Raw genomic sequence first — 20,358 nt, 5'->3', positions numbered from 1 at the left:
TTTATTGCTCTCTGCTAATAAAAGTTTTTGATCTTTATCATAAAACCTTTTTTTTGTCGTGCTATATAATGTTATAGTGCTGTGCACTTTTGATACATAAATCTTTATCATATAACCTTTTTTTTTGTGGTGCTATATAACTTAATAGTGCTGTGCACTTTTGATACATAAATCTTTATCATAAAACCTTTTTTTTTGTGGTGCTATATAACTTAATATTGCTGTGCACTTTTGATACATAAATCTTTATCATATAACCTTTTCTAAGCTTCTGTGGTGCTATATAACGTTATAGTGCTGTGCACTTTTGATACATAAATCTTTATCATATAACTTTACAGTGCTGTGCACGGTAAAATCCACAATCAACCTACAAGAGGAAATGAAAATATATTAATATATTTAAAGCTGATCTAAGTCATTATTCTGCTTTAATTAACATTACTACTGACCATAAATCTCTCTCTCTCTCTCTCCCTTTGGTCACTTTGACTTAATATTTACCATTGTTCTTCATAGGACCAGAGAAGTTGCAGTAAATACATAAGCGAAAATCCTCTATTCTCATCTTTTCATGGAAATTCACTGGATTTAATAGTTTAAATTTGGAAAATTTTTATGTAAAAATTGATGAGATTTGCAAGATCTCTTAAGATGTGTGCTTGGAATGATGAAGGTTGGTCATGCATTCTTTTATGATAGCCAAATTCTTAAAGCCTCAATGCTGCCGTTACGTGCAAAAAATCATATATGCCAAATCATCTGAATAACACTGAATCTTGAAAGATAATGGTCCTAAACATAACTGAGTTCCATTAAAAGCAGATAACACCAAAGTTTCATCACATTATGAGATATGCGATTTCTACATCCAACTGAGAAACCCAACCATATTTCACATGTATAAAAAATTAATCCAATGATGAGTGAACCGATTTCAGTTGAAAGCTACAACACAAGATTTGGTAATGTCACCATGGTAAACATAAGAAGCTGACACCACGCTATGTCAGATTGATTATCTTCAGCTCAACTTCGCATTTCAATGTACATTCCAGTGCCCAGCTAATCATCAATATTCAACCAGGTCTTATTTTGTATCTAATGCATGTTTTTTCTTCTCAGATCTGACTTTTTTAAGAAGCCATTTTGCCTCTCTTTTCTCACTCTCGATTCTATGTGTGCATCACATGAGTGTTGTTATTAGTTACTAACAGAATTTGTCAGATGTATCATATCACTACTTTTGAGCCACTCCAGAAAAAGACTGGAATTATGGGCAACTTTACTGACAGAATTAAGGGGTGGCACCCCTTACGTTTAAACTGAATATTTTGAAGTCGTTTAAACCTCACATTTTTAATATTTTCAAGAAAGGTTTATGTCAGATAGCTTTGTTAACAAATCATTTCCTTCCAAGTTTTAGTTAGACTGGAAGAATGGTGGAATTTATCATAAATGAAAGCACTGGGGCTTTAAATAGAAATTTTTCCCAAAATGTGACATCTAATTTGTATCTAAGTAAACAGATTTTCAGAGAAGGACCATTTGTTAAAATGTCACCAGTCATTTAATAACACACCTAATCAAGGAAGCAATATCCAGGAATTCAATAATAAACTGACCATGACATATCACCAGTTTAAAAGGATTATGGTCACTATGGCTAGGCAATGTGCCAGGCTTGATGAAAATGTCAAATCAATCAGTAGAAACAATTTCCTTGTTAGCTCAGAGCAAGAGTCTGGTGATATTGCTTCCTGTATCAAATTTGTTAGTCTATAATATACCCTACCAGTTTACAGCATAAATCCATATATGCCATCATGTAATACACATACCAATTAGGGTTTATTCCAGTAAAGTCCAGTATTGTGGACCTTGCTGTGCTGACAAAGTGATCATTTGCAGTAATGTACACATAAAAAAAACATTCAAATACTTAAAATGCCCACCATCCAACAAGTTTATTACCCTCAAAGGACACAGACAAATGCTTTTTCTCAATGAAATCTTCTCTATTATTCAGCTTTTCTTGACACTAGTTACAACAACTACAAGCACTGACTCAAGACATGTTAACACCATTATCAATTGTATTACAAGATCAGGAGTCCATGCCTTTTTATTACAGGATCAGGAGTCCATACCTTTTTATTACAGGATCAGGAATCCATACCTTTTTATTACAGGATCAGGAGTCCATACCTTTTTATAATAACTGTCCCAGAAAGAAGTTGCATTGACTATAAACATCAGCTGTGTTATGTTCTAATATACATTTATGAATCTGTACTTTTCACTCAGCAATAAAAACTGTACCATATATACTCACTAATAAACCCAGTCAGTCTGAAGACAACAGAAATCCTGACCTACTACCACAAAATGCACCAGTATTTTTACACCATCCCATGTGTCTGTACCCATCTACCGATTGTAAAAACAGAAGGCATCAAGGATATATAAAAATGGCACAAAACTTAATCATTTCATTCACAGATTTAACCTGATTGTCCCCAGGGGGTCCCAAACACTGTCAACAAGTTGGCATTTGAATCAAACGGGAATTTCTTCAGCAACATGTTCACTATATCTGCATGGGCAGTCTATTTTTTCAAGAAAGAGATGTGTAGTTCACCATCTTTGAATATCTCAATTTGATATTTTGGATTTACATCTCTTTGAACACATGTTTACAAGAATCTCTCCTATTTTTTTGTTAAATTTGTTTTGGAAATATTAAAACTAAACAATGCATTCAATATTTTCTTGTTTGTTGAGTAAGTTTGTTTTATGTTTACTGGCCCTTTCTGACAAACATCTTGCCCAGGTGTTGACATTCCACTCAATTCCCTGCATATCATATCAACAACATATCCACTCAATTCCCTGTATATTATATCAACAGCATATCCACTCAAGTCCCTGCATATTATATCAACAGCATATCCACTCAATTCCCTGCATATTATATCAACAGCATATCCACTCAATTCCCTGCATATTATATCAACAGTGTATCCACTCAATTCCCTGCATATTATATCAACAGCATATCCACTCAGTTCCCTACATATTATATCAACAGTGTATCCACTCAATTCCCTGCATATTATATCAACAGCATATCTAGTAAATTGCAGGCTTCAATGTCAACACTTCCTATTTCTATCAACAAAACTATCTAACATAAACAGTGTCTTCACAGGATTTCAGCTACAGTGTCAGCTTTATCATCACACTTTTAAGTTTTTAGATTACAAATTGTGCAACAGGCATAGCAAATTCATACACTATAAGGCACTGTACTGTTTCCCTTGTCCTTTCCTAACATTATGAAGCCCCATATACTCCACCCCCCATCACCATGGTATGGTCCAAATCCCTATGGCTATGGGATTGACATTAGGTATCAGATTGACAGCAATCTCTTCAATAGGAGGAAAATACAGGTGAAGACAAAGTGACAGCAAGTGGCTATTCATGATCTCCTACTAGCTGATGACTATTTCCTGAATGCCAAATTTGAATCTGATGTGCAACACAGTATGGACCATTTCTCTTCAGCTTGTGACAATTTTATTCTCACAGTCAGTGTCAAGAAGACAAAGGTATTGCACCAATCTGCACCAGAATATCCTTATGTAGAGCCTACCTACACAGTAAATGGCCAACCCCATCTGGCAGTATTTATTCATCTATAACAATAATAATAATAATAATAATAATAATAATGATGATGATGATGATGATGATAATAATAATGAGGACTTTGTATGCGCCTAATCTTTAGAAGCTCTAAGCACTTTACAACATTAGACAACAGCTATAACATAAAAAAAAACATATATAATGATATTATTACCAAAAATAACACCATGAGCCTAATAACATAAAAATAACTTAGGCAGCAGATGTTCTATTTATGGCACAGTGCACTTTCTGGTTTTGGCACATGTATACATCAACAGCCTGCAGATGTAACAGACCATATAAGTTAAAGAGTTAAAAACATTAGTTTTGTGAAACTTCCAAACAAAAAGGTACTGAAAGAATAGATCACACAAAATCTGCATGTGAAGGTAAGACAATACCACCCTGAAATTTTGGAAACATCCAAAACTAGTTACATTAATGATGAAATCCAAACTCCAAGAAAAAACATCTATTACATATCCTACTGCTAAATGGTAATGGTAGAATAGTAACAGTACATCTGCAAGAAACATAAACATAATAATCCAACAACAAAAAAAAAACCAGCCTATTAATATGAAAACCCCCATCATATTAATGTAAAAAAAAACTATGGCATTTTAATGGAAAAAAACCCAGCATATTAATGTTAAAAAAACTATAGCATTTTAATGGGAACAAAAACAGCATATTAATGTAAAAAAAAATATAGCATTTTAATGGAGAAAAAAACCCAGCATATTAATGTAAAAAAAATTATAGCATTTTAATGGGAAAAACCCCTAGCATATTAATGTAAAAAAACAAAAGCATATTAATGTCTCAAATCTCACATACAAGCTTATGTAGCCACTAAATATTCTCAGAGCCAATAATATTATTATTCTAACAATACAGAAAAACAAATCTAAATACCCCAATGCATCTTGGTGACGAGAAAAGGCAATTTCTTCGAAGACGGATTAGATGGATGTTATTAACATATAACAGATTATGGGAAGTTTTCCAATAGAAACCATATATATCATCACACATGTTAAATTCCAAAGATAAGACTCCAGGTGGACAAACTTGCTAAGAAATCTTTACTTTCAGAAGGTGGAATAATATATTCAATGAAGAAAAACTGAGTTCAGATGAGTCATTGGGTAGGTATTTAACTTGTGCTGGATAATTTCCAGGTGTGGTAAACAAGCATTATTGCTACAATGTACAGATACAGTCATTCTGCCAAATGCTGGAGAAAAAAGAATGTTTCAGGAAATTTAAGGTTGTAAACACCTAGTTTGATTACAAGAACATAGCTGCATACTTTAACAACCAACCAAAACAACTTCCATCTTGTTCTATACCAAGAAGTTCTCTAAAGACCCTTTTGAGAAACGTATGCAAATGGCATTATTGGATTAAAACTGATAGATGCAGTGTTGCACAGAAACCCCAAGGGCAAGGGAAACATCCTTTATCTCAAACAATAAATATCAGTAACACCAACATTAAATTCACACAGTCAGTACGAAACTTAGGTGTTACTCTCAACAGTACTCTCTCACTGATACTCTTAACAGTACTCTCTCACTGTACCAACATGTCATGAAGATGTGGAAGGCTGCATATCTTGAGCTGAGATGCATCAGCTCCATTTGCAAATATCTTTCATTTGATGCCACTAAAACACTTGTATGTTCCTTAGTACTTTCAAGACTGGATTATTGTAACTCAATTCTGTCTGGTTTGTCTCAATATCTACTCCAGAAACTTCAAGAAGTTCCAAACACGGCTGCTCGGATCATTCTTAGAGTATCATGATCGAGCACACCTCCCCCTCTGTACCATACACTGGCTATCCATTTGATCCAGAATCAAACACAAAATGTGTTCTCTGAGCTACATGTCACTGGCAGGCTCCATACCTATCCAACCTCACCCATTGGTACACACCAGCAAGATACTTACGCTCCTCTTCTGACATTCTGATATTCCCATTATTCCCACTAAGAAAATGAAGTCATATGGACAACATTGTTTTGCATACCAGGGTCCAGCAACATGGAACAAATTGCCCACTGAACACAGACACAAAGACACAGTGATTTCATTCAAGAGCACTCTTAAAACTCACCTATTTTGACTGCATGAACAGACTTAAAGACCTAATAATGTTTCCTTACCTTAAATATTTTCATGTTTTCTGTTTTCTAATTTCATGGTGTGTTTTTTGTAATCATATTATTACATATATTTTTTAGGTGTTGTCTAATGTTGTAAAACTTCTAAAGATTAGGTGCTATACAAAGTCCTCATTATTATTATTATTATCTTAAGGCAGCACAGGAGCCCCAGGCAGACCGTTCGGGGTGGCTCCTCAACCATTCAACAATGCATTAGGGCTGAGAAGACCTTTTGGATTTGTTTGACTCTGCAAGATACATGTCTCAATGATTAATGTCCTATTTTCACTATCTGAGTGGAAACTCATCATATTTCATTGAGTGAGTGAAACACTTCATATATCATTAGTTGAGTGAAACATATACATAACTATTGGAGTGAACTATATCATTTATTACTATTTGTGTGGAAACTGTCAATGTTTACGTGAATCATTGTTTCCATTGTTTATGTGGAATCACTTTGAATCATTGTATCCTTTTGCTATTTAAGGATTTTCTTGCATATCAGTTCACATTTCATTTAAATCACAATAAATTATCAGGTTCATGCATATTTTGTTAAATATCCAATATTTGGATATTGTTGGCACATGAATCAAACATCTCTTTCACTGAATCATTCATAAATAAACTGTTTTTTTAACCATCATTAGAGTTCTTCATTATAATCTGACCCCAACCCGATTATCTTGTTACAAGTGAATGATGTACAGAGCTATCTTTATCAACAAACTCCTTAAACATTTATATGGCAGAGTTGTTTCTGTTTCAAACCTACCAGGAGTGTCAATGATATAATTTACTTTCTTCTTAACTGTATAGGAACTATAACACCTGAACAAGGCTCTAAGGCATAGGCGAGAGAGCCAGAATTTTATCACCAGATTGAAAAGTCCTTTGTAGTTTTTTCATGCCTTAATTTCATTTGTGAATGGGTAGACTGAAGACTATTTTTAGCCTTTCATCACAAGCTTTTAACTCTTTGAATCAGCTACATAATTTGTATCTAAAATCAGAGACATAATCAAGTCAATTAATCTCTTCTTCTGTTACAAGAAGTTTCTCTTTCAACAGCTTCAATGGTCTATGAGAAATGTATCCAAAAATAAGTTCAAAAGGGCTCAATCCTAGAAACTATTGAACGGACTCCCCAACAGCAAAATACAATATGTGAATACCTTCATCCATATTTTTTTCAGGTAAAATAATAATAATAATAATAATAATAATAATAATAATAACAATAATAATAACTTTGCTGATAAAACAATTTGTTTTTTTTTGAAGATATCTACCTCATGGCTGTCTATTATTTATAAATTTACATGAATACTAAAAGTCATTAAATCTCTCTCTCTCATACATTTTATGATTAAAATGAATGTATATTTAACAACAAATTAAAATAAATATATATTTTGTCAGTACATGGTGACAAGCAAACAAAATCGTACTCATATTTATCTTTATGTGACCAAAATATGTTAACAGTAAAAGTAAAATGTAGACATGATACACTTCAAATGATCATTTTAATTTTAAGGCATGTTTGTTTCCAAGAGATTTTGTAGTGATGCACATATATCAAATTGGCTGCTTTGTGTGAAATCAGACAACATCATCACTAAAAGATTAATTTTACAACATGAGGAAGTACTTTTCTTCCAGAACCTGTAGCATCATCACAGTTTATTCAAGAAGCAAGGTGGTATTGGAGAAAGGAATGATGTAGCTACACTGTGGAATCATCACAGTTTATGCAACACCCAATCCAGTGGTATTGGAGAAAGGAATGATGTAGTTACACTGTGGCATCATCACAGTTCATGAAAGACCCAATACAGTGGTATTGGAGAAAGGAATGATGAAGCTACACTGTCATCATCACAGTTCATGAAAGACCCAATACAGTGGTATTGGAGAAAGGAATGATGTAGCTACACTGTGGCATCATCACAGTTCATGAAAGACCCAATACAGTGGTATGGGAGAAAGGAATGATGTAGCTACACCGTGGCATCATCACAGTTCATGAAAGACCCATGAGGGTGGTATTGGAGAAAAGAACATGGATGTAACTAAATTTGTTGCTAAGTAATGTAGGAAGTCCAATACCAGGGATGTAGCTACGCTGTTACTAAATGATACACACATTCCAGTATTTCAGCAATGTAGCTATACTGTTGCTATATAGACATTCCAGTATTTCAGGGATGTAGATACACTGTTGCTAAGTAATGTAGATATTCTAGTATAATGTATATTTAATTTATATTGTGTGCTTGACCTTTGTGACAGAAGGTGGAATTCTGTCCTACCTGATTACTGTCATATTTTTTAAAAAGATGTTTATCTGAATTTTGAGTTCAAGACCTAGTTTTGATTATGACCTTAGAATGTTCTGGAAGCAAACTTGTTTACCAATTAGATGGCATTTTCCATTTTGAAATGACCTACATTCAGGCCATTATGTTGTGTCATAGGTCAGGTGACAGTTTGTACATACAGGACAAATTAAACAATTATTCATTCCTATTTTAATATCTGTATGATTCAAGGCTTTAAGTTGTTTTCAGTTATAATTTGAGAGGAATTATTTATCTGAACTAAATACTACTTTGGAATTAATGAGGACTCATTTAAAGCCATTCTGTATTTCACTGTGGTGCATCAAGAATATCTGTACACTACTAACTCATTCAAGGCTATTGGTAGGTACATCGGTATATTCAAGAACACTGGAATTCATTTGGAACATTATATACTTTAGGACTTGTGATAGAACATTTAAGATTATATGGGAATTAATTCGCAAAACTGAAAGTGTCTTTTGAATTTTCTCTTTGTATTCTATGGAAATAAATTATTTGCTGCACTTGGTTTTGTTTCTTTCTGGTGCATAAATTAAGACCATTAAGTCCTAACACATGCATATTAAAACAATAATCTGAAAATAAAACAGAACACAATCTGATACCAGATTTTCTAAGGGATTTGCGGTAAAAGGGGACACATCAGCTAAAACAACGGGTCCAAAAATGAGTTTTCACCCAATCGCACATTGCAGGCATAATAGTCAATCCAAAAGGACTTCTATTACAAGTCTAAGCAAATATCATATGAAAATCTCTCTTAATGAGACAAGTAGAGATTTGAATATTAGACTTCAAATATTATAAAATCAGAAATAGCAACAAAATGTTCTCTACTAGCTCCATCTTAACTGAAAATGACAATAAGATCCATGCCTTCAGGAGTTAAGTGTGCATGATTATTATTCAATGTTTTTAAGGACACTGTTGTATGGAACTGAAGAGACCATGAATTTCAGCAAGATAATTATAAAATGTTTTTAAGGACACTGTTGTATGAAACTAAAGAGACCATGCATTTCAGCAAGATAATTATAAAATGTTTTTAAGGACACCGTTGTATGGAACTATAGAGACCATGAATTTCAGCAAGATAATTATTCAATATTTTTAAGGACACTGTTGTATGGAACTAAAGAGACCATGCATTTCAGCAAGATAATTATTAAATGTTTTTAAGGACACTGTTGTATGGAACTAAAGAAGAACATGAATTTCAGCAAGGTAATTATTAAATGTTTTTAAGGACACTGTTGTATGGAACTAAAGAGACCATGAATTTCAGCAAGGTAATTATTAAATGTTTTTAAGGACACTGTTGTATGGAACTAAAAAAGAACATGAATTTCAGCAAGATTGCAACAAAAAATGCAGGTATTTTAATTTTTCAAAAACATATTCTTCTAAGTACTGTATGCTTACAAGTCTCAATGCAAACTGCAAAAGACCCAGATATGCTGCCACAGTATGCACCATCAGACCTGGGTCTTTGCAGATTGTCATAAATAATTAGCAGAACAAAGATCCTATCTGCTGGTGCATTACATACTGTATTTCCTTTTGCATGGCTAAATACAATGAGATACTCTGATCAACAAACATGTTTTGCAGAATATTATAAAAATTGCCTTTGCAGTTATACATGTAAGTACTTTTTCAAAATTGCCTTTGCATTTATACATGTAATTACTTTAATGAAATGACTTTTGTATTTGTAATTTCACCACAGCATCTATTCCCTACGGAATTTTTTCAATAACCAAATTCTGAAATGCATCAACTTGAAAATAAAACTGATAAATGTAACAAGATGCATTACTCTTTATTCTGCCTTCAGACATGAAATTGAGATATAATTTGGTACTAAGCTGGTTTCAGCCAAATACTGCTGTGATTTAAATGTTCCAAATGAAAGCAGCTTTAACTAAGACCCAAGGATTGTGGTCTCCACAGGCAGCAAATCCCTTCCTTCAGGCCCCATATAACTGGATGCATATAATGTTTGATACACATAGATACATGTTAATATAGCTCTGTCAAATGACATCATATGCATACTGATGTCAAGGCCCTTTTAAACAACAAAATGGGCAGATTATCCCACTCAAATGTCGAGGTCTTTAGTCCTGTTGACAAAACATGGTTTTGAAAAATATGCATATGAATGTCTCTTGAATGCCTCTCCATTAAAGAAGTACCTCTCTAAAAAACTTAATGTCTATTGAGTACCTCTTCCACTGAATGAGTACCTCTCTAAAAAATCAATGTCTCTTGAGTGCCTCTCCATTAAAGGAGTACATCTCTAAAAAATTAATGTCTATTGAGTGCCTCTCCACTGAGTGAGTACCTCTCTAAAAATGAATAGTTATCTAGTGCCTCTCCATTAAAGAAGTATCTCTCTAAAAAAAATGAATGTCTATTGAGTGCATCTCCAGTGAACGAGTACCTCTAAAAAATTAATGTCTGAGTGCCTCTCCAATAAAGGATCCTTTAGTACCTCTCTAAGAAATATTTTTGAACTAAATGCCTGATGATACATCATGAATAACAATATCACAGTCCCTTACTATAGGACCATTCATTATAACAGTTCAGATACAATGAACTTAAAAGACAATTAAGATAACCTAATTTAAAAGACAATTAAGATAACCGCCCAAACAAACTGAAAGACAGTGCAACAAGTAAAAGAGTTGTCAGATAATTTAAACCATGAGCCAAGTATCAATTGCTATAACAAAATTACCAATAACTATAATTAAAACAGATTTACCAACTTTTTCATGATTAAAACAGACTTACCAACATAATCATGATTAAAACAGATTTACCAACTTCATTCATGATTAAAACAGATTTACCAACTTGATCATGATTAAAAGATTTACCAACTTAATCATGACTAAAACAGATTTTTCAATTTAATCATGATTAAAACAGATTTACCAACTTAATTATGATTAAAACAGATTTACCAACTTAATTATGATTAAAACAGATTTACCAACTTAATTATGATTAAAACAGATTTACCAACTTAATCATGATTAAAACAAATTTACCAACTTAATCATGATTAAAACTGAAAACATAATTAAATTTTGCTTAATATGCATCTAAAACAAGTTATCTTGGCCAAGCATAAATTTTCAGTTGATGTATAGCCCGGCTGTACATTTTCCAAGGCTATACTTGGAATTTTGACCTAAAGCCTTGGACATCCAAAGTTTTTCCAAGGTTTTCCTAGGAAAACCTGGGAACCCTTGGACAATGCTGATATTTTGTCCAAGGTTTTATAAGCAAGCCTCAGATATTATCTCGTACATTAAAAAAAAAAACTAGGGAAATAACTTGGACAAAACCTTGAACATGAAAACTTGGTTTATTTTTGGCTTGGAAAAAACCTTGGAAATAAGAACTTAGTAAATTTTCAGCTTGGACATAGCTCAGAAATGTAGACTTAGAAATGTTTTAGCTAGGAAATGGACTTGGTCTGTTTTAACTGTGCACTTAGAGATTTCTCTATATTTATTCAGACTGTATTTTTACAGTTTATTAAAATGAATAATGTTTTTTATTACCAAATTAAAAAATTTACTTAATGTTGACTGAATGATATGGGTTTTACAGTGTACCATCTCAGTTCAGGCAACATGGTGCCAAACAGGATCACATATTTTGGTTTCCCATCTTATTTACATGGAGATAAAAATATGAGATAAAGAACCAAAACCTATATACATGCTGGAATCCCCCAGTTAGAAAAATTCATAACATTCATACACTATATAATTTTTATTTTTACTATTTTCATTATTTTATTTTAACCCAAGGAAAAAGTGTAAGGGTCAGCAGCTTAAACGGGGACAGTCGGCTGATCAGGAACTTTTTTGGGGCTGGATATGGCACTTCTGGTCTGCGATGCTCTGAATCTAATAGATACCGGTAAGTGTATCTTATAGAACAAAATTTAAATAGTTGAAGGACACTACCTAATGCTCGTAACCAGTGTTTGTCTACTTACTGCTTTCAAATTAAAAAAATATTGAGAAGTTGTGTCAAGTTCTGGGAAATATTTCTTTCGCATTCTTCCATTGGTTGCAGAGCATGGAACTATCCAATCACAGCAGCTGATTCATCAATCAATTTTGTATGCACCATAACAATAAATTTGAAAGTGATCCTTTGAAAGCAAACTAGTCTGTGAAAACTTGCAATAAAAAGGAATGGATTCATCAATCACCATGAACTTGTTTGCGTTATACGATGATCTTACTACCGGAAATGTTCTTAACCTCCTAAATATTGTTCAGACGAGAAAGGCAATCAAAGATTACAAAGTCGGAGATTTGGTGTCTGTAAGGTTGCAGAGTTTTGGGATTACAGAATGAATTATTGGAAGGATTGGAGGCAAATTCATTTTTTTATATTATATTACATTAAATTTGAAAAAGATAAGAACATTTATTGGCTCTCGGTTTCATAGGCCAACTGTACACTGCTGTCAGCCATATTGTTTTTGGACAAACATGTAGGCCTACAGCATTCAGTAAATCTTATAGTTGTTTTCATCTCCATCTCAATGATATCTTGTGCATGTTATGGAAGAGGGATTTTTTTAAAATAACTGTCATGAAACAACAGTATGGAAATTGGACTGAGTGTTTCTGCTTCTATGCATTGTTTAATCCTTATAGATATATGATAACAATAATAATAATAAAAATGATAATAATAACTCTTATTATTGTTGTTTTATTTAATTTTCTCTTTGTACGATTCAGCTGTAATTTTCTAGAAGTGAAAAACAAGATTATAGTACATTTTAATGATAAAAATTATTTAACTATGCCCATTTTGAATAGATAAAAGCAATTTCCCTATTAACATTAACTGATTTTATAAAGAATTAATGGTTTTAATTTTTTATTATTATTATCAAACATGAAAAAGAAGTCATGTTTAAAATCATTGAAAGAAGAATAAAGTCTGAAAAATATTTAATGACTCAAAAACGGATTTTAGAATAACTGTGTACATAATTATTATAGAGCATCAAATCAGAAGAACAGGTTTATGAATAGTGTTAAAGACAGGTAAGAATAGAACAGAACATCCATGTGTATAGGTTGTTAGTCAGCAAGAAAATCTACAAAGCAATCAATAAGATTCATTGCTGCTTCAGTATAATGATGAAAACCTATATTACTTATCCATTTTCTTTAAGTACATTATTTTATAACACTGGTCAACAGTGAAATCATTACTGACTTGAAAAGGCCCTAATCTGTAGTATTTTGGTGTGCCGAACACGAATATAACCGTGAAAAATTTGTATTGGCTCTCGTTTTGAAGATATTCATATACCTCATTTTCTATGTTTCACTGTGTAAATTTCTCCAGTAGGACTGCAGCAACATCCGGAATAATGATGTAACATTGCATAATACCATCATGCTCACATCATCCACAGTTGATTGCATCATTTTCTGATGCAATGCAATACTAATGCCATGCGGCTGCTGAAGTAAGTTGACGTCAGCAGTGTACTATACATGTGTAGGCCTATTATACTAATGCCAGGCGGCTGCTGAAGCTGACGTAAGCAGTGTACTATATAAAGCCCAATCAGATAGGTTCAGCATTTAAAATATTTTAGACGTTGTGCGAGACAGTTCAAGCTACTGTTACATAAAACTTATTATTTTATCCATTTACGTACAATAAAGAACAGTAATGCCTCGAAAGTGTGTTAATACCGCGGACAATTTTTGCTATATTTGTGGGGAAGTGACATTTGCCAACCAGAAGAAAAGTATCAATTCTCAAGTGAAGAAGGCATATCATCTTTACTTCGGATGCAAGGTTGGTGACCTAGACAAGCCTTGGGCTCCGCATATATGCTGTGCTACATGTACAACACAGCTTTCACAGTGGTTGAATTGCAAAAGGTCATCAATGCCGTTTGCAGTCCCAATGGTGTGGAGAGAGCCAAGCAACCACCTAAATGACTGTTACTTCTGCTTGGTTCCTCCTCTTTCCGGCGGAATAACGAAGCGAAAGAAGTCGAGAATAGTCTACCCAAACATTCCGTCTGCATTGAGACCAGTTCCACATGGTGAGGGACTTCCTATTCCAGAACCTCCAGCAGAATATTCTCTTGATTCATCTGACGAAGACAAAGGTGAGTCGACCTGTTCTTCTCCTGGTCCATCAGCATGCAGTGATCCAGATTTTCACTGTGGTGCATCATCAACCCCACACAGAATAACACAGGAAGAACTAAATGACCTGATTCGTGATTTGGACTTATCAAAGAACAAGGCAGAATTGCTAGGATCAAGACTCCAACAATGGAATCTTCTAGAAGAAGATGTCACAATTACTGCATATCGAAAGCGCCACCAGCAATTGGAGCCTTTCTTCAGAAAGGAAAGTAATCTGATATTCTGTTCCGATATTGAGGGCCTCATGAATGCTTTAAAAATCACTCATGACCCACAAGAATGGAGACTATTTGTGGACTCTTCGAAACTGAGTCTCAAGGCTGTGCTTTTGCACAATGGAAACATTCTTCCATCTATTCCAGTAGCGTATGCTGTCCACATGAAAGAGACATACGATAACTTAAGGCAGCTACTGAATTCCATTGAGTATAACAAGTACAGCTGGCACCTCTGTGGTGATTTGAAGGTAGTTGCCCTTTTAATGGGACTGCAGCAAGGATATACAAAATACATGTGTTTCTTATGCGAGTGGGATAGCCGAGCAAGGGAAATGCACTACATGAGGAAGGAATGGACTCACAGGCAGAATGTAGCCATTGGAGAGAAGAATATCCAACACCCAGCTCTGGTTGAGGCTCAGAAAATCTTGCTACCACCCCTTCACATCAAACTAGGTTTGATGAAGAACTTCGTGAAAGCCATTGACCGGACTTTGCCAGCATTCCGATACCTGCATGAAAAATTCCCTCGACTCAGCGAAGCAAAGATTAAAGAGGGAGTTTTTGTGGGTCCTCAGATTCGAGAGCTTTTCAAAGATGACTGGTTCAACAACTTGCTGGAAGGTGACGCGAAACAAGCATGGAATGCTTTTCGCCTAGTTTCTACAAACTTCCTCGGAAATGTTAGGGCAGAAAACTATAAGGAACTAGTAGAAGACATGTTGATGAAGCATAAGAAACTTGGCTGCAATATGTCTCTAAAGATTCACTTCCTTCATTCCCATTTGGATTTCTTTCCTAGCAACTGTGGTATTGTTAGTGATGAACACGGCGAACGTTTTCATCAAGATATCGCAACAATGGAACAAAGATACCAGGGAAAATGGTCCACTACAATGCTGGCTGACTACTGCTGGACACTCCTCAGAGATGCTCCCGAACAGCTGTACAAGAGACAGGCGAAGAAATCTAAGATGTAGTCAATGACTTGATTTTTATAGGTAGGCTATTACAGTTGACCTTTTACTATTGGAATGCATTTCGTTATGTAAACATTAATTTCTTGCAGATTACAAAAAAACTAGAGCCAATTTTGCAATTTGACTGTCATATTCGTGTTCAGCACATAAAAATTGATAAGAATTGACTAATTTTATTTCAGTAACATGACTTTTGCAAAAATTTGTTGTCCAGTGTAATTGTACTGGCCTGCCATATTATCAACCGTGTAGTGTTTTAAGGTTTAATACCTTGTTTTCAGAACTAACTGATTCCAAACATGATTTGTAAATTTAAGGCTGGCAATGACAGTTATGTTATATATGTACTATTTGTTCTATTAATTCAACACATTTTATATTTTCAACCAATATTTTATTTTTACAGAACTGATCCAAAAGAAATGGCAGAATATGAAAGAGGTGATAAACAAGAAAATCAATGAAGTGCTAAATCCATCAAGAAATCAGGATCTAAATGGATGGATTTTCAAAATTAAATGGACAATTTGGCACTAAAGGAACCTTATGGGCATTCTGAAGATTTTACCTTTTTAAAATTTTATTTGTACGTGTTGAACAAATTAAAAATAAAATGTATTCTTATATTCTGTAATATTTGCTTCAATTCTTGGTCTGATATTTTTATGCCAGGAAGGTGTCCAAGGAACCCTCAGACAATATATCCAGAATGCTTGAAAACCATGGACATGTCTAAGAATTCCTAAGAAACCTCAGAGTACTGGTTTTAAAAAAACAACCTTGGAAGTCAGAGGTCAACCTCAGATGTTTGACAATAAAGATCTTGGACACTGGTATAAAAAAATTTGCCTTTGGACTATTACCTCGTAAAGTCAGCAACCAATACTCCAAGATTTTTCCTAGGAACATATGTCCAAGGTTTCTTAGGAAACCTTGGAATATGTACACTCAGGAAACCATAAAAGACTGATGAATTTCCTCCTGAAAATATTGTTCCACATTTGCTGAGTATCACTCTCAATACAGGTTTACTGATTTGGAATTTGCTGTCACCATGCGGTAGCAACATATGGTAGTCGTTTACCAGCATGCACAGAAAACTGAAACTTATGTTATATCAATTTATACCTGCAATGCAAATCACAAGTACCAAGTCACATTTCATCAACGATGTAGTTTAATCTTGTCTTTCAGCAGATTAAAGACATAATGATTTTAATACTCACTATTTCTGAGAAAATAAGTAATTTTCATATCGATTTCATGCATGTATCACTCAATCTAACATTTAAAGTTTGCTAGGCCATCCGGTAAGCGGCTACCACCATGTTGGCTTCTTGTAATGCTAGACTGGTTTTCATACCTTCCATGTAAGGAAAGATAAGGATATCAAGCTGACTTTCAAAATAAAAGTCTACTAGACGAATCTTATCCACTGAGCGTTTGTATTGACTCAGCATGTATGTTTTATTGCCAACAATTAAATGATCCATACTGCACCCTCCAAAAATTCTGGTTAGAACCCGATAAATTTAACTCATGGTCAGTTTAGTTATGACTCAATTACGTGATTGTTTCGTGCGTCAAATGGTGCCAGAAAACTCTTGGGTTTTTCCCTGACTTTCATCAATATTTGCGAAATTCAAGGACTTTTCACAGTCGGGAAAAAAATTATCATTTCTCCCGACTTTTTCCTGATTTCCTGTGGTAGCCATGATGAATCTCTTAGCAGCACCAGTTTCATTAAGGACCAACTAGACATCATAAGAAGTCTTTACATAAAAAATATTTTGATACAAGCATCCATTTAGGAAGTGTGTGATTTGGATCTTTTAATGGAACTTTAACAATTTTTCAGTCATATTGCTATGATGTCTGCTGTGTGACAGTTCATAGTGATGTCCAGCACTGGGGCACCATGCCACAGACATGAAGCATGATGTCCCACCCAGTCACATTATCCTGACACCAGGCCATCCAGTCCTAACATTAACCTCTTAATGCTGAGCACCAAGCGAGGCAGCTGTTAGTACCAGTTTTATAACTCTTTGGTATGACTCAGCTGGGGATCGAACCCATGACCTCCCACATCCGAGGCAGACGCTCTAACCACTAGGCCACAAAAGCAGTCCATTTAAGAAGAGCAGTGAAATAAGATTCTCAAGATACAGCAATGGCTGTGTGAGCAACATTTTTATTTATGACCAAGTAGATACTGAAAGTGGTTTTTTGGTGAAATCACAATGCAAATATGACTTTCCATTCAGAAGAAGTAGCAATAACAAGATTTTCAAGATGGTTGCCATAGTGGACACATTGGACAGCCGATCAGTACCATTTTCCTTTAGGATCAACTAGACATCAAAAGAAGTCCTCTAGTCAAAAATCATGTTCATATAACCATCCATACAGGAGAAGTAGCAATAACAAAATTTTCAACATGGTTACTGTGGCAGCTACATTGGATGTCCAAGTGTTACCATTATTTTTTTCAGACCAAACGTGATGTGTGTGTTTATTTTAAATTCCACTCACTTTTCTATCAGAAGACGACATAGATGCACATGGCCACACGTTGCTGCAGCATGGAGGGGTGTCCAGAGTTCACTGTCCTTGGCATTTACATTGGCGCCAAACTCTAGAAGCAGCTTCAACATCTCCTCACTGTCGTCTATACAACACTGCAAGCAGAAACGATGTAAAACACTGTATACTCAATGCAACATTTCGATCAGAAATGATTAAGAAAAAAAACTCTCATCTAAACAGCACTGCAAGCAGAAATTATATAAAAAGACAGTAAAGTTACAATTTATTGACATCAACTGTCCGTTAAATTCTGTCAACTTAAAAACAGTCTCCTGAAAGTTCAAATGCTGGCATGAGGTGGTCTTTCAGCTGGAGGAAGCCACAAGACCACAAAGCTTGGACAGGTCATCATTTATGACTTTTGATTTCAATAACATTTAAGGTTTTTAAAGGAAGTAGTTTATGCTTCAACAATGTCTGAAGGAACATTTTTTTGGTATGGAAATCTAACTTTCCACCTATAGTACCATATTTATCCAAAGTCTGCAGAAGCCATGGTAGCTCAGCTAGTAGAGTGCTGGACTCATAATCCAACTGTCACTGTTTTGATAACAAACCAGGACCCCAAACCAAAATGCATGCTTAACACAAGTTTGCTGCACAATTATAACAAGCTAGTGAAAGGAATTTTCAAGTCTACAAGCTTGCTAAAATCCTGCAAGCTTGCAAAATCTAAACTTCTTAATGTAAATTTACACAAGCTTGCAATAACCAGTCACAAAAGTTGAAAGTTGGCAACTCTGCATGTTGAAGAAAATGTCATAACTATATCATGTGCTGTATAAAAATATGTTGTAACTGTATCATGTGCAGTATAAGAATATATGTTGTGACTGTATCATGTGCAGTATAAGAATATATGCTGTAACTTGTATCATGTGCAGTATAAGACTATATGTTGTGACTGTATCATGTGCAGTATAATATATGTTGTGACTGTATCATGTGCAGCATAATATAAGTTGTGACTGTATCATGTGCAGTATAAGAATATATGTTGTGACTGTATCATGTGCAGTATAAGAATATATGTTGTGACTGTATCATGTGCAGTATAAGAATATATGCTGTGACTGTATCATATGCAGTATAAGAATAATGTTGTGACTGTATCATGTGCAGTATAAGAATATATGTTGTAACTGTATCATGTGCAGTATCATATATGTTGTGACTGTATGATGTGCAGTATAAGAATATATGTTGTGACTGTATCATATGCAGTATAAGAATATATGTTGTGACTGTATCATGTGCAGTATAAGAATATATGTTGTGACTGTATCATGTGCAGTATAAGAATATATGTTGTAACTGTATCATGTGCAGTATCATATATGTTGTGACTGTATGATGTGCAGTATAAGAATATATGTTGTGACTGTATGATGTGCAGTATAAGAATATATGCTGTGACTGTATCATATGCAGTATAAGAATATATGTTGTGACTGTATCATGTGCAGTATAAGAATATATGTTGTAACTGTATCATGTGCAGTATCATATATGTTGTGACTGTATGATGTGCAGTATAAGAATATATGTTGTGACTGTATCATGTGCAGTATAAGAATATATGCTGTGACTGTATCATATGCAGTATAAGAATATATGTTGTGACTGTATCATGTGCAGTATAAGAATATATATGTTGTGACTGTATCATATGCAGTATAAGAATATATGTTGTGACTGTATCATGTGCAGTATAAGAATATATGCTGTGACTGTATCATATGCAGTATAAGAATATATGTTGTGACTGTATCATGTGCAGTATAAGAATATATGCTGTGACTGTATCATATGCAGTATAAGAATATATGTTGTGACTGTATCATGTGCAGTATAAGAATATATGTTGTAACTGTATCAAGTGCAATATCATATATGTTGTGACTGTATGATGTGCAGTATAAGAATATATGTTGTGACTGTATCATATGCAGTATAAGAATATATGTTGTGACTGTATCATGTGCAGTATAAGAATATATGTTGTGACTGTATCATGTGCAGTATAAGAATATATGTTGTAACTGTATCATGTGCAGTATCATATATGTTGTGACTGTATGATGTGCAGTATAAGAATA

General features: G+C 34.2%; 1 protein-coding gene across 4 annotated transcripts in view; it reads right to left on the bottom strand.

Moving 5' to 3' along the window:
* Positions 1–20,358, bottom strand: part of LOC149785865 (protein phosphatase 1 regulatory subunit 16A-like) — a 167,443-nt gene that overhangs the window by 72,498 nt on the left and 74,587 nt on the right. For all 4 annotated transcript variants that reach the window (XR_016425469.1, XM_089979842.1, XM_089979844.1 and 1 more), the window contains exon 4: positions 18,206–18,351. Coding sequence is in view for 3 of the 4 variants with exons in the window: in XM_089979842.1 (XP_089835968.1) it covers positions 18,206–18,351 (146 nt within the window). In the remaining variant the exon portion in view is untranslated. The remainder of the gene's footprint in view (positions 1–18,205; positions 18,352–20,358) is intronic.

This window comes from Sinohyriopsis cumingii, chromosome 13 (genome assembly GCF_028554795.1).
Source record: "Sinohyriopsis cumingii isolate HCF-2022 chromosome 13, ASM2855479v2, whole genome shotgun sequence".
NCBI lineage: Eukaryota > Metazoa > Mollusca > Bivalvia > Unionida > Unionidae > Sinohyriopsis > Sinohyriopsis cumingii.
Note: the sequence above shows the minus strand (reverse complement) of the source record. Positions and strands in the feature narration are given on the sequence as shown.